The 13668-nt window shown below is 42.9% G+C and overlaps 2 protein-coding genes across 2 annotated transcripts in view; one reads left to right on the top strand and one right to left on the bottom strand.

Moving 5' to 3' along the window:
• The window catches only part of MARS (methionyl-tRNA synthetase), a 26595-nt gene extending 18226 nt beyond the window's left edge, over positions 1-8369 (top strand). Inside the window, exons 12-21 of the mRNA XM_006897589.1 lie at positions 4066-4236; positions 4371-4466; positions 4591-4708; positions 5059-5272; positions 6160-6291; positions 6400-6504; positions 6588-6774; positions 7635-7706; positions 7959-8051; positions 8151-8369. Coding sequence (XP_006897651.1) covers positions 4066-4236; positions 4371-4466; positions 4591-4708; positions 5059-5272; positions 6160-6291; positions 6400-6504; positions 6588-6774; positions 7635-7706; positions 7959-8051; positions 8151-8297 — 1335 coding nt within the window. The 3' untranslated portion in view covers positions 8298-8369. The remainder of the gene's footprint in view (positions 1-4065; positions 4237-4370; positions 4467-4590; positions 4709-5058; positions 5273-6159; positions 6292-6399; positions 6505-6587; positions 6775-7634; positions 7707-7958; positions 8052-8150) is intronic.
• Positions 8370-8464: 95 nt separating this feature from the next.
• On the bottom strand, positions 8465-9111 carry DDIT3 (DNA-damage-inducible transcript 3). Its single transcript, XM_006897588.1, has 2 exons — positions 8946-9111; positions 8465-8858 (listed from the first exon to the last, which is right to left on the bottom strand). The coding sequence occupies exons 1-2, from the start codon at positions 9081-9083 to the stop codon at positions 8490-8492; spliced, it is 507 nt and encodes a 168-aa protein (XP_006897650.1). The 5' UTR covers positions 9084-9111; the 3' UTR covers positions 8465-8489.
• Between the last annotated feature and the right edge of the window lie 4557 nt (positions 9112-13668).

Genomic DNA, 13668 nt, shown 5'->3' with positions numbered 1-13668 from the left:
TGACTAAGGAGGATAGAAGGAGAATTGATGCCTTTGAGCTGTGGTGCTGGAGAAGAGTATTGAGAGTACCATGGGCTGCGAGGACAACAAACAGATTCATCCTGGAAAGGGTTAAACCGGGCAGCTCCTTGGAGGCAAGGATTCAGAGGCTACATCTAACATACTTTGGACATGTTGTAAGGAGGGACCAGTCCTTAGAGAGGGACATCATGCTTGGTAAGGTGGAGGGACAGCGCAGGAGGGGAAGGCCTCCTAAGAGGTGGATTGATTCAGTGACTGGGGAAATTGGGATGGGTGTATCAGAGACAGTGTGATTGGCACTGGACAGAGCAGAGTTTAGGGTTGTTGTATATAGGGTTGCTATGGGTCACGACCCACTCGATGGCACATAACAACAACAACAGCACAACTACCTCTACTGGCTCATTAACGGTAACAGCGGTTAGGATTAAAATATTTAGGATAATTACATAGTTCTGAGAATCAGCCAAACCAAGTTGACATGTATCTTAAGAAGACACAATTCAATCCACAACTTTGTTTATCCAGTGATAGGCAGTTAGGCTGTTTCTATCTTTATCTTGTTATGAATAATGCCGAGGTGAACATGACTGCATATACCTATTGTTACAGCTCCTATTTCTGTAGGATATATAACTAACAGTGGAATAGCTGAAACATAGTATGTCTCTAACTTTTTTTTTTTAATTTTTTTTTTTTGTCTCTAACTTTTTAAGGTAGCAGTATGCTTTTTCTACTATGGTTGTATGATTTGCATCATAGTGAGAATTCCACTCTCCCCATGCTTTCATCAGCATTTCTTTCTTTTTTTTTAATCATTGCTGTTATTGCCACGGTGAGATAATACATCATTGTTTTGATTTCTTCTCTCTGATGTTGAATGATCACCATCATCTCTTTTGTATTTGTTGACCACCTGAATATCTTTGTAGGTGAATCATCTCTTTGTACTATTTTGCAACTTTTTTTGTGAGCTTGAAATTTTTTCCAAACAAAAAGCAAACAAAAGAAAGAGATCTATAAAGGTAGATGATAAAATTTTTTTTTAAAAAAAAAAAAAGGTAAAAGAAGGCAGGTGGCAGAACAGTGTGAATTTTAAAATCTAATTTGCATGAAAAGGAAAAAAAACATCAAAATGCTTTTCTGTGCATAGAACATTTCTGAATAAACACAAAGAACAATGAATAAATACTTGAAGCAGGTGCCTGGCTTTCTGTCATTCTATATTTATATCTCCTTTCTTCCACAGTAGAACTATGGTTTCCAGCAACGTTAGCATATTTGCTTATTTGCTCAATCCTTCAGTAAACCTAAAGTTTGCTTCACCCATGTTGTTATTGTTGTTAAGTGCCTCCGAGTTGCACCCATACCATTACCAAAAAAGGTGGGGGAATATAAAAAGGATTTGTTGGCTGCCCTTCGCTTTTCTGCTCACCCAACCTCCAACTGAGGCTCTACAGCTAAATAATGTTGAAATTGTCAGAATTTACATGGATTAGTTTTTTCCATGTATTGCATTGTCCTGATTCTCTTAACAAAATACCACAAGTGGATGGCTTTAACAATTTCATTTTCTAATTGTTTAGAAGCCTAGAAATCTAAATTTAGGGTGCTCATTCTAGGGGAAGGCTTTTACCCTGCCTCAGCTCTGGAAGAAGGTTCTTATCTCTGTGCACTTCTTCTGTTCATGTGATCTTCATGTGGCTTAACTTCTCACTTGCTACAATCAAGCTAGTCTACTCACAGCCACCTTCCATCAAGTTTCTGAGATTGGACATCTTATGATGATGGATTGACCTAGTGACTGTAACGATAGGCTTGAGCATGGAAGAGATTGTGAGGGTGGTACAGGATAGGACAGAGTTGAGATCTTTTGTTCATAGGGTTGTGACAAGTTGTAGTCAATTCAATTTCTTTACAGAAAGAGACTGATTATCTTTCTGCCGTTGAGCAGCTTGTGGGTTAGAACTGCTGACCTTTGGGTTAGTATGGTAGTCTGCTGTGTTATACACTGTGCCACCACAGTTAGCTCCTTAAGCTTTAAATAGAGCACTTCAGCCTCAATTACCCAATTCCAAAAGTGCTCCCACACTTTAGCTATCTATCAGAGCAGCACGTCACACCTGGTACCAAATTCTGCCTTAGTTTCTAATGTTGCTATAACAGCAATATCCCCACTCCCAACTCCTCACTTGGCAATATGATTAGGTTCTAATGACAAGGTCGTCATGCCAAAATCAGCATTATATAGAAATGATAATCATAAAATATTTCCAAAAAGGAGGAGGGATACTTCATTGCAGAGCTCTCAGATTACATCATTATAAAACCTGAATTACATCACCAGGTGACTATTGCCAAACTTGAGAATCATGGCACAGCTGAGTTGACACATAACGTTAACACAGCCAGTGTAACTCTCCCCTCAAGCCTCTGGCAAACGTTACTGCCAGACGTATATTGTTAATGTACAAAATAATCAGTTGTTTTGTTATTGTTGTCATAGGAAACTCTTGGTCTCGTGGTAAGAAGTTGCACTGCCAAATCATAGGCAGGTGGTTCAAATCCACCTGCTGCTCCATCGGAGACATAATAGGCAGTAACCCCCTGTGTGATTTACTGCCTCTGAAAACCTGTTGGAGAGTCAGTTCTGAGTCAGGTTTAACTCCACAGTACTTAACAACAACAAGAAGAAGTATGTAAGCCTGTACAGGTGCCTGAAGTGGCTCAAGGGATATTTGAAGCTGGCTACAGACCTAGAGGTTGCTAGGCCTACGGAACTGCTTCCATAAAGATTAAAAAACCCACTGCTGTAGCAAACCCAGTGCTGTTAGGTTGATTCCAACTCATAATGACCCTGTAGGACAGACCAGAACTGCCCCATAGGGTTTCCAAGGCTTTCTAGTCTTTACAGAAGTCAATTGCTTCATTTCTTTTGCAGCATAGCTGGTGGGTTTGAACTGCTGACCTTTTATTTAGCAGTTAACTGAGTGTTTATTATATCACCAGGGCTCTTTCCATAAGATTACAGCCAAGAAAACCCTAAGGAGCAGCTCTCTGAAATATGTGAATGAAAACTGACTCTTGGCAACAAGTGATTTGGTTGGGTTATTAACCTGTGCGTTGTTACTTATTTTATTTCTATCATAATCTGACTGATAAATTACTGTTTTGCATTTTATTTAACTACTTATGTATCCCAGTGATTATCCTTATCAATACATGTAGATCTCTCATTCTTTTTAATTACTATACAGATAGCTCACTGTATTCTTATATCCTTTTAATCCCTACTGACCCATGCAGGCTGTTATCAGTGTTTTGCTAAAACAAATAGTGTACTTGTTTATATATACATCTATATATACTGTTGTCTTTTTATTTTTTTTTTAAACTTGGGATTTAAAAAAAGCAAAAAAAAAACCAACCTTGGGATTTGAGTGAAAGCTTACAGAGCAAATTAGTTTTCCATTCAACAGTTTATACATGTTTGATTCATGACATTATTTGAAGTGTTTGAGTCTTTACATTGTTTGTAGTCCCCATTCTTTCTACTTTCTCCATATTTCTTTCTGTTTATCCTTCTTTCCTATCCTTTTTTACCCTCTGATCTTTATCTCTGGGCAAATGCTACCCTTTTGATCTTTAATATTTGTCTATTTCTGTTGGATAAACTTTTTTATTAATAAATTCTTAGGGATAGAATTGCTATGTCAAAGTACATGAGTCTTTTCATTATATATTGCTGAACTATACTCATAGGGATTTCTGATGACTTAGTGGTAAGGAATTTACTGCCAACACAAAGGTACCTAGTTTGAACCTACTAGCTGCTCCGTGAAAGAAAGATGAGCAGTCTCCTCCCATGCGATTTACTGCCTCTGACAACCCACCGTAGGTCAGCTATGGGTCACTTCCTACTCAACAGTACACCACCACCACAACAACAAACTATACTCCAGAAATGTTGTACCCTTTAACGTTGTGCAAACCATTTGTGGGACTGTTCTAAGTCAGCCTTCTGTCTTACTCTGCCCATCCCAGCTAGAAAATCGACTGGAAGAGTGGTTGGGAGAGGTACTACCTGGTAGTGACTGGACACCCAATGCTCGATTCATAATTCGCTCTTGGCTTCGAGATGGCCTCAAGCCACGCTGTATAACTCGGGACCTGAAATGGGGAACACCTGTGCCTTTAGAAGGTTTTGAGGACAAGGTAAAACACCAGAGTTCATATCCCCAATTATTTGACCTTGAGGTTGAAACCCCAGACTAACAGAATCAACTGTGGACAGTGAACTGCAATTGCAAGCTGGTAAGTTTATTCTGTGTTCCTTCTTCCTTCTCCAGGTATTCTATGTCTGGTTTGATGCCACTATTGGCTACCTATCTATTACAGCGAATTACACAGACCAGTGGGAGAAATGGTGGAAGAATCCAGAACAAGTAAGCAATTCTTGATGACCCTGTGAGTGTAGTGGTGAATGGATGTTTCAGGTTAGGATTGATTAGTCATTTGAGCCTTTGAAGTTCTCAGGAGACCTCTTTTCCTGTACATCTATCCCTTTAGGTGGAACTTTATCAGTTTATGGCCAAAGACAATGTTCCTTTCCACGGCTTAGTCTTCCCTTGTACAGCTTTAGGAGCTGAGGACAACTACACCTTGGTCAGCCACATAATTGCTACAGGTACCATGGAAGACTGGAGAGGGATACGTTTCTAGGAGATCATATCTGGGGCAGTACTAGAAGGAGATTGTGGAGGGGTACTAAGTCTTGAGTTGGAGTTGAGATGAAATAGGACATATTTAGAACATGAGAACATAACAGGAACCTGATGAAAGCAGATATTTAAAGTTAAAACTGTAATAGGTACAAAGAGACCAGGACTAGAATGGTGAGGAAAGGGGCTGGAGTGGTGTATAGGCCAGATACTCAAGGAGAAATGGTTGGTTGCACTTGAAGAAAGAGTTGGTAGAAAAAGAGATGAACATGACTTGATTATCCAATCAAGGTGTTTATTCTCCTTCTTTCTGCAGAGTACCTAAACTATGAGGATGGGAAATTCTCCAAGAGCCGGGGTGTGGGAGTGTTTGGAGACATGGCTAAGGACACGGGGATTCCTGCTGACATTTGGCGCTTCTATCTGCTGTACATTCGACCTGAGGGACAGGACAGTGCCTTCTCTTGGACAGATATGCTGCTCAAGAATAATTCTGAGCTCCTTAACAACCTGGGAAACTTCATCAACAGGTAGGACTTGGTGAGAGGTTAAAATCAACCGTGAGCTGAATTGCAATTTGCTGTATTCTAGAGATGGGGATGCAGAGAGAACTAGTAAATGCATAGGAGGATGTGAGGGATGGAGAAGCCATTGTGGTAAGATTTGGTCTTAGCACATAGTAGGGTCAGGTTATACTTGAGAGGTTAACTGTGGACATTGATTTAGCTTTGTGGTAACAAAGATTGTTGGCAAATTATAGATGTGTTCTCTGCTAGCAACAGAATCCACCTATAGACCACTGATATGTCCTAGCAACGAAACTCACATGTAGACTTTGGAAATGTTTGGCAGAAGGAAGGAGTTATTTTGATGTAGGGGTCAGAGGCGTGGGCTTCTGCTGCACTTTAGAGTTTTCTGGGCTCACATTCCATTGTTGGTCCCTACCTCAGCTACCCTACCACTTAAAGAAACATTCTCCACAGTTTATGATTCTCCAGTCCCTCACTTTGAGGACTGAGCCTTTGGGGCTTTTTCTGTCATGCTATTCAGGATAGATTCTTTGACTACACTTAAGAAAATCAGTCTTTACTGGAATAATCATTGGTAATAACGAACACATGATGTATCTCATCTCGTATTTCATTTTGATCATTCCAAGACTGACTTAAAAAAAAAAACAGTTGCTTCCCTTTTACCAGGTTTCTTTAAATCAAAGAGATGGCCTTATGTGAAATGTCAATTAGATGTGAAGCCATGTTCTGAGGGAAAAAAATAGGATGTATTAAACCTTACCTCCCATCGTATAGGAGCTATTCTGGGTAGGAATACCAAAAAAATATAGAATGGTGGAAAATGGGTCAAATTTCTCTAGTGAGAATGGGCAGTAACTTTCCTTCTTTTCTCTCCTACCTTCAAGAGCTGGGATGTTTGTATCTAAGTTTTTTGGTGGGTCTGTGCCAGAGATGGTGCTTACTTCAGATGATCAGCGCCTGCTGGCCCATATCACCCTGGAGCTCCGGCACTATCACCAGTTGCTTGAGAAGGTTCGGTAAGCGACCTAGACCTCTCCTTGGTCTCACCTCATTGACCTATTGGCATGTTGAGAGCTCCATAGCAGGACCTTACATTACACGTTGGCCACTTCTTCCCTTTTCAGGATCCGGGATGCCTTACGCAGTATCCTCACCATATCTCGCCATGGCAACCAGTATATTCAGGTGAATGAACCTTGGAAGCGGATTAAAGGCAGTGAGTCTGACAGGTAGGTGAGAGGACAGGGTTAAAGTGGCTACAGGAATAGAGTGGTGAGTAAGCTGTATCTGATTGGGATCTCTTCTTCCTCAGGCAGAGGGCAGGCACAGTGACAGGCTTGGCAGTTAATATAGCTGCCTTGTTGTCCATCTTACTCCAGCCTTACATGCCTACGGTTAGTGCCACCATCCAGGCCCAGCTGCAGCTTCCACCTCCAGTCTGCAGTATCCTTCCCACAAACTTCCTATGCACATTACCAGCAGGACACCAGATTGGCACAGTAGGTACCTGGAAGTAGAAGAGCCACTCTTTTCTAAAATCCCTACCTTAGTTTTTCAATCTTTAAGGTAGGCTCAGAGGAGATCTAATGTTCTACCTTTACTTTGATATTCAGTATTTTGTGAATTTCTTTTGTACTTCAGCTCTGCACTTATGCTTGTTTCCGATCTTTATACTTGTTCACAAGTCTCAAGTTATCTGTAGCTTCTATGTCCTCATTGTTCATCATCCCTAAACCTGGGACCTGGTACATAAGTTGTGGTACTGGAGTATTGGACATCCCTTGGACTTCCAAGAGAACCAACAGGTCATCCTGGAGAGGGTGAAACCAGGTTGCATCTGGAGGCAAGGATTCTGTATCTCACATGCTTAGGCCATGTTGCCAGGAGGGACCAGACCTTGGAGAAGGACATCATGCTTGAAGGGTGGAGGGTCAGTGCAGGAGAGGAAGAGCCTGGATGAGATGGACTGACACAGTGACATAACAGTGGGGGCAGGGGTGTTGGAGACATAAAGGCGTAAGATAGGGCAGGGTTCAGAACTATTGTTTGTAGGGTCTATGAATTGTAGTCTACTAAGAGCACTTAACAACACATAGTAGATGTTTGATAACTGGTTGCTTGGTCTCTGTGGTAATAGGCAGGGTGGGCACAAAATACATCCCTGGATTTTAGGGATGTGGACTCTTGTTAATATTGTTCTTTTTCATGCCTTTCTTGGTTATCACTTGGTGTTTGCTCAGTATTATGCTCATGTTTCTTCTAAACCTATTTAAGGTTCCTAATGTCAGATATTGGTTGGGAGAGGCCCTTTACTTAGCCTGAGTGAATGACTTGGGAAATTTTTTTACCCCTCCCCTAGGTCAGTCCCTTGTTCCAAAAATTGGAAAATGACCAGATTGAAAGTCTGAGGCAGCGCTTTGGAGGAGGCCAGGTAAGAAACTCAAGACCATGTGTCTTCACACAGCAGTGTTCACAGGCATCTCCCTAATGTCTCTATGTAGTCCTCACTCATCAATCTTTCCATCTTTTGACTTTGCTGCTTCTTCACTTAATAGTTTTTCTTTCCTGTCTTAGCTAGAGGAGTCTTTGGAATCAAAGGTAATAATTTTCTTCCTGAGATGATGTATAACCATGGGGGTAGGGGAGGGGTAGGGGCAGGAATAACTGTATTATCCTTCTGCAGGCAAAAGCCTCCCAGAAGCCAGTAGCTGTAGAGACTATTACAGCACCTGAGCCACAGCAGATACAAGTGCTGATGGATGAAGTGACAAAACAGGTGTGACACTTAAGCCCTGTGGGAGACTGGAAAAACTGAATCTTAAGCCAATCCTTTCCTTATTTACTATTGTTATTCTTTCCAACCCCATTCTCTTAGGGCAACATTGTCCGAGAACTGAAAGCACAAAAGGCAGACAAGAACCAGGTGGCTGCAGAGGTGGCTAAACTTTTAGAGCTCAAGAAGCAGTTGGCTGTAGCTGAGGGGAAGCCCCTTGATCCCCCGAAAGGCAAGAAGAAAAAGTGATAGAGGACATGGATCACAGAAAATCACTTTAATGGATACGGACACTGACAAATAAATATCTCTATATACAAAGCTGAGGACCCCTTCCTTTAATCTACCCTAGACCTCCCCTCTACTGAATATGAGGTCATATTGGCACTGATCAGGAAGTAGTACTTTCGGGAAAGGTCGGGGAGTGATGGTCCCAGTTGTTCATGCTGGGTGTAGATTAACCATTCGGTCAATCAGTGCTCTGCGAGTTGACTCTACTTCCCTAGTCAAGCGCTCAATTTCCTGCTTGAGCCGCTCATTTTCTTCAGCTAGCTGTGCCACTTTCCTTTCATTCTCCTGTTCTTTCTCCTTCATGCGTTGTTTCCCAGCCCGAGCTGGGGACTGACCACTCTTTTTTCGTTTCCTGGATCTTCTTTGGTCTTCCTCCTCTTCTTCCTGAGCCAGAGAACTCCGACTTGAATCTGGAGACCGAGGGCTCTGGGAAGTGCTTGTGACCTTTGCTGGTCCTGGCTCCTCAGTCAGCCAGGCCAGAGAGGCAGAGTCAAGCGTGGTGAAGGTTTTTGATTCTTCCTAATGGGAAGAAGAAAAAGGAGGACAGATATTAATTTATGAGAGAAGAGCAACAACCTTTACTAGCTTTAGATCTAGCATTCTTACCTCCTCATTTCCAGGGGGTGGCACAAAGGTCCCCCCATTTTCATCTGAGGACAGGACCTCCTGTAAGTCCTCATACCATGCTTCCAGCTCCCAGCTGGATAGTGTCCCAAAGGAGAAAGGTAAAGACTCAGCTTCCATCTCTGCAGTTGGCTCAAGCTCTGGAAAAGTACATATGTAGGTATTTAGGATAGTAAAAGTGATAGAACAATCTTCACCAAGCAGTCAAAACAGCCTGTACCAAAGGCTAATAATCTGTAGCCTCCTGCCTGTTGTATAAATAAATCAGTAGGTAGTTTTCACAAACAGTTACCAGGCTGTGTGTGCTCCTTTCTTCTGTGTGCTCAGCTTGGGCAATCTAATCTTGATGGGACCTGGTAAGACAAACTCATTGTCTGTTCATCTGTCCAACTAGAGAACATGTTCTAAAAGGATAGTGATTTTTGTCACTTTGTGAGAGTTAGATCAAGAGGATGGACACAACCTGACATCAAAAGGTCACTCAGATTCCCTTCTCCTTCACCGCTTAATTTCTTGGTGTCTCCACAAAGGAAGACTAAGTTTTTTAGGATATGGTCTTGGGAAAGTGGCAATTTACCTGTTTTCAGGTGTGGTGGTGTATGAAGATACACTTCCTTCTGGAACACTGTGAGGAAACAAGGGTAAGTGTTAGCCATTTTTATATACGAAAGGACAGAATACTTAATCTTCATCCTGTTTGTCCTTATTTCCTGTCTTGCAGGGTAGGAAGCAGTTCTCGCAGCAAACATTCTCTGCAGCCATTTCCAAGGACAAAGACGACTCTAAAACTCCCTTCTTATTTTTAGTTGCTGACATTTGTAGTCCTAGTTATATAAGATCAAAGTCCTGGCCAGCTCTGCTTTCTTTAAATTCAAGGAGGCCTAAAACTTGCCAGGGAAAAGAGCAAACTAAGTGGCATTTTTCTAGCTTCACTCTCACAATGACATCCTCCAAATGGATACTTCCAGACTGAACCTCTCTGGCAACTTCCAACTCAGCTCATCACCTTCACCCTTCCAAAGTTTTCCTCATTTTAATAAATGAAAATCCTGGCTGCTTTCACCAAAACCTTTAGTACATTTTTTGGTTCCTCTCTGCTCAAACTTCACAATTCAATTCAATCCAAACCATCAGCAAAATTTCTTTGAAAAAAACCCATAATTTGAATATTTGCCACCATTTCAGTTGTTTCCAGTCTAGGTCAAAGTTACCATCCCATCTTCTCTGGATTACTGAAGGGAAATCAGCTTCTACTCTTCCCAAATCTCTTCCCAACAATACCTCAACCAGAAAGCCTTTTAAAATTTAAGCTAGGCCCTGTCAGACTCCTATGTCACCGACTTCCTACTTACGCATACTAAAAACTCAAATCCTTGGAAAATTTCAACACGCCTAGAAAACTAAAGGGTCAGTGAAAGACAGGAAGGCCCTTAATACATGGTGACACAGTGACTGCAACAATGGTCTAAAGCGCAGTGGAGACTAAGGATGGCATAGTTTTGTTTTTGTTTTGTTTTTTTTTAATTTTGTGTACGTGTACCGTCAAATCAGATCTGACTGGTACAGGAGGATATTGCGCCTCCTTCTCCGGCAGAGCGTCTGGTGGATTCGAACCGTGTTCCTCTGGGATTGCAGTTCAGTTTCTTGCCACTAGGCCACCAGAGCTCCCCTAGGATGGCATAGTTTTGACCTGTCACTATGAATCAGTCAACTTGACAGCATCAATAGTGAAAGTTTTTTAAATGGCTTATAATAGGCCTTACAAAATCTCCTTTCTTCACCCCATCACTTTCTTATTCACAATACAATCAACTGGTACTCTTTTAGTCCCTAAAGACACCAGGTGTGCATTTACCCTTGCTGTTCCTTGTTCCTTTTGAAAGTTCTTTGATAGCTGTATACCTGTCTCACCTCCTTTGGGTCTCTCATTTCAGTGAGCTAATCCTTGGCCACTCTATGTAAAGCCTAACCTCCACTCTTTTCTATTCCCTTCCCTATAGTTTTCCCACAGAGATTTTGTTAATTGTACCTTCCACTAAATTGTAAGCTCTAGGCAAATACTTCTCCCCCCTTTTTTTTTTACTTGTGTGCTGGAGATTGCCCCTCCTCCAGCGGAGCATCTGGTGGATCTGAACCCTATACCTTCGGGACTGCAGTGCAGCTTTCCACTAAGGCCACCAGAGCTCCCTTTCCCCCTTTTTTACTGATGTGCGCAGGACATAGTATGTATATTCAATATTTGTTAAGAATGAATAGATAGCTTTCTATGACACTCTTTAATTTGGCAGAATAACAGTAGTACAGAAAAGAAAGGCTATTACTCATAATATTGTTGTGTACCTTTAAGTTGGAACCAACCCATAGCTGACCCTCCAGTGCGTTTTCAGAGACATGGGAGGAGAATGCCCAGCTTCTTACTACTAGGCCACCAGAGCTCCCTACCCATAATATAGTTGCCCTGTTTAAAAAACCATTAGTATAAAAAGCAGCAAAGAAGCAGGGAAACTAGAATACTAAAAAGGAAACAAACTAACATGACACACTGATAGATGTAACTAATAACCACCAAACAACTTGTGTAAATTGTCAAATAAGGGACTTTACTATGTAAACTTAAACCAAAAACTCAAATAGTTACTTCAAAAAAAAGAAAAACGGAGAAATTCCCTCCAGTGAATGACTCCTGGTGACCCTTTCAACGTGACTGGTTGGTTGGTTTTATTTTTCCAGAAGGTTATTAGGCCTTTTTTCTGAGGCACCTCTGGGTAGATGAACGTCTACGTTTTAGCTTAGAGGAGCATGTGACCATTTGCACGCCTTCCCCCGTCCCCCCACCTTGTACGATAGAAGCCTAAGCCTTAGTTGTCTAAGGCTCCTGTCCCCTGAGGACAGGAGATGCAATATCACTCTGAATGTTTCTCTGCAGGGCTGTCCTCCCTGGAGAACCCTCCTTTGCCTTCCAGAGCGTGGGATGTAGCTTTCATCAGCAGTGGAGCCCTAGGCCAGAGGACTGCAGTGCCAAACAGGGGGCTGGCCTGATGCAATGGTTACAGAGAGATTAGTTGGGGGGAGGAAGACAAGCAGAGGTCAATCCCAAGGGAAGGATAATACACAAGAGGAGATATCAAATGGCTTCCCAAACTTAAGACAATCAGGTTGCTCTCTTCTGCAGGTGGCCTTCTATCCGTTTCCTTAACGTTCTTACGGTCTAGGATTCGGGAATCCAAAAGCACCGATGTAGCCCAGAAGGCCTCAAGATGTGGCTGGGACAGGGCTGCGGTAGGGCGGGCCGCTGGTGGCAAATTTGAGCCCGGGCAAGAGCCATGATATGATCACACAGGCTTCTAGGTGCAGGGGTGTGTCCAGCTGCCCCGCCTCCCACCCGCAGGCTTAACTAGAAGACTGGGGGTCAGTAATGTCAGAATGTCTCTGGAGGGCAGAAAAAGGCCGATGTCTCCCGAGACAGAAAAGGGTCCAAGATCACTGTAGGGGCGTGGTGACATCGTTGTAAGAGGGGTGTGTAAACTCACTTTCGAATAAGGCATTCCCCTCTCTCATAAAGGTCACTAACTTTGTGGGAGGGGGGCTGGGCCACAACCTAAAGAACAGATGACCCAAATTTGAGAAGACAGCTCTTAAAGGTGGGAAAATAAAAGGTAGACAGCTAAGCAGTACTCACCTTTCTCCTCAAATTCCGTCTTTGATTTTGGCTCTGTCGCTGCCACCCACTCATCTTCAACATGATCTGCTCTAAGTCTTAGACTCTAGCCTCTGACCTCGGTAGAACGCAGTCCTCGGATCTTTTAAGATGGCTTTGCCCACCTCTAGGGGCGGGGTTAAAAACCTACCAATCAGAAAACGGCACGGCAAACTAGCCCCGCCTCGCTCTGTACATCCGCCATTCAGGAGATCCTCTCGGCACCGCCCACTTCGCTCCCTCCCGCTTAGGGGTCGAAATAGTGTTGGACCCGGAAGTGGCTTCGGGTCACGAGGCATTTCGGAGGCGGTGGGTGAGTCATACGCGCGCGCGGAGAGTGGAGCTGGAGGGGGAAGGGAAAGAAGGGGGGCGGGGATGATGCAATGTTTGGCAACCCAGTGTCCGTGCGCGCACGCGCAAGTTACTGCGAATGGTGGTGGGAGGTGCAGGGGATGGGGGTGGAGAGGGGAAAAGAGAGGGCGGGGCGCCAACTCCCTGCAGTCAACGGCCTCAACGGCCACCAACCTTGGATACCCTAGCCTGCCCATAAACCCTTCTGCATCTATGAAGCTTCCTTCAGTGCAGCTTATCTCCCACAAGAGCTGTTCTTTCTTTCACCTAACTTTAGTCGCACTTTATCTCTTCCCGAAGGGATTTGCATTTTCCTTCTCCTTTTAGAAAGCTTTTGAACCACAGTCCTTTGAAAGTCTTCATTCACTCACTAGAATTTCTTCTTAAAGGAGCCTCTTCTTTTAGCCCTTCGATCTAACCCAAAAAGGAGCTAAGATGCTTGAATAAGTAATCATTTTCAACCTGTTTCAAGAGAGGACTTGGGAGATTATTTTTGTAAAGTTTCTTATGAAATCTTCAACGTGACAGAATTCGTGTTCTTTGCCCAGTTTCAGATTCCACTCTCAATGGTTTCCGCACATTATCTTTCTTCAATTCACTCATCCTTTTTCACACAGCCAGAAAGCACGATCTGTAACCTCGGTACTCTGAGGAGCA

This window comes from Elephantulus edwardii, unplaced genomic scaffold (assembly GCF_000299155.1).
Source record: "Elephantulus edwardii isolate Elephantulus edwardi_28Jun2011 unplaced genomic scaffold, EleEdw1.0 scaffold00212, whole genome shotgun sequence".
Lineage (NCBI taxonomy): Eukaryota > Metazoa > Chordata > Mammalia > Macroscelidea > Macroscelididae > Elephantulus > Elephantulus edwardii.
This window is presented reverse-complemented; position numbering and strand designations above follow the sequence as displayed.

What these genes read in the sequence shown, in the direction of transcription:
- DDIT3 (XM_006897588.1), bottom strand. Translation starts at nt 9,083, where the DNA reads ATGGAAGCTGAGTCTTTACCTTTCTCCTTTGGGACACTATCCAGCTGG. An exon ending in CACCCCCTGGAAATGAGGAG is followed by an intron (nt 8,859 to 8,945) that starts GTAAGAATGCTA and finishes TCTTCCCATTAG; the next exon opens with GAAGAATCAAAAACCTTCAC.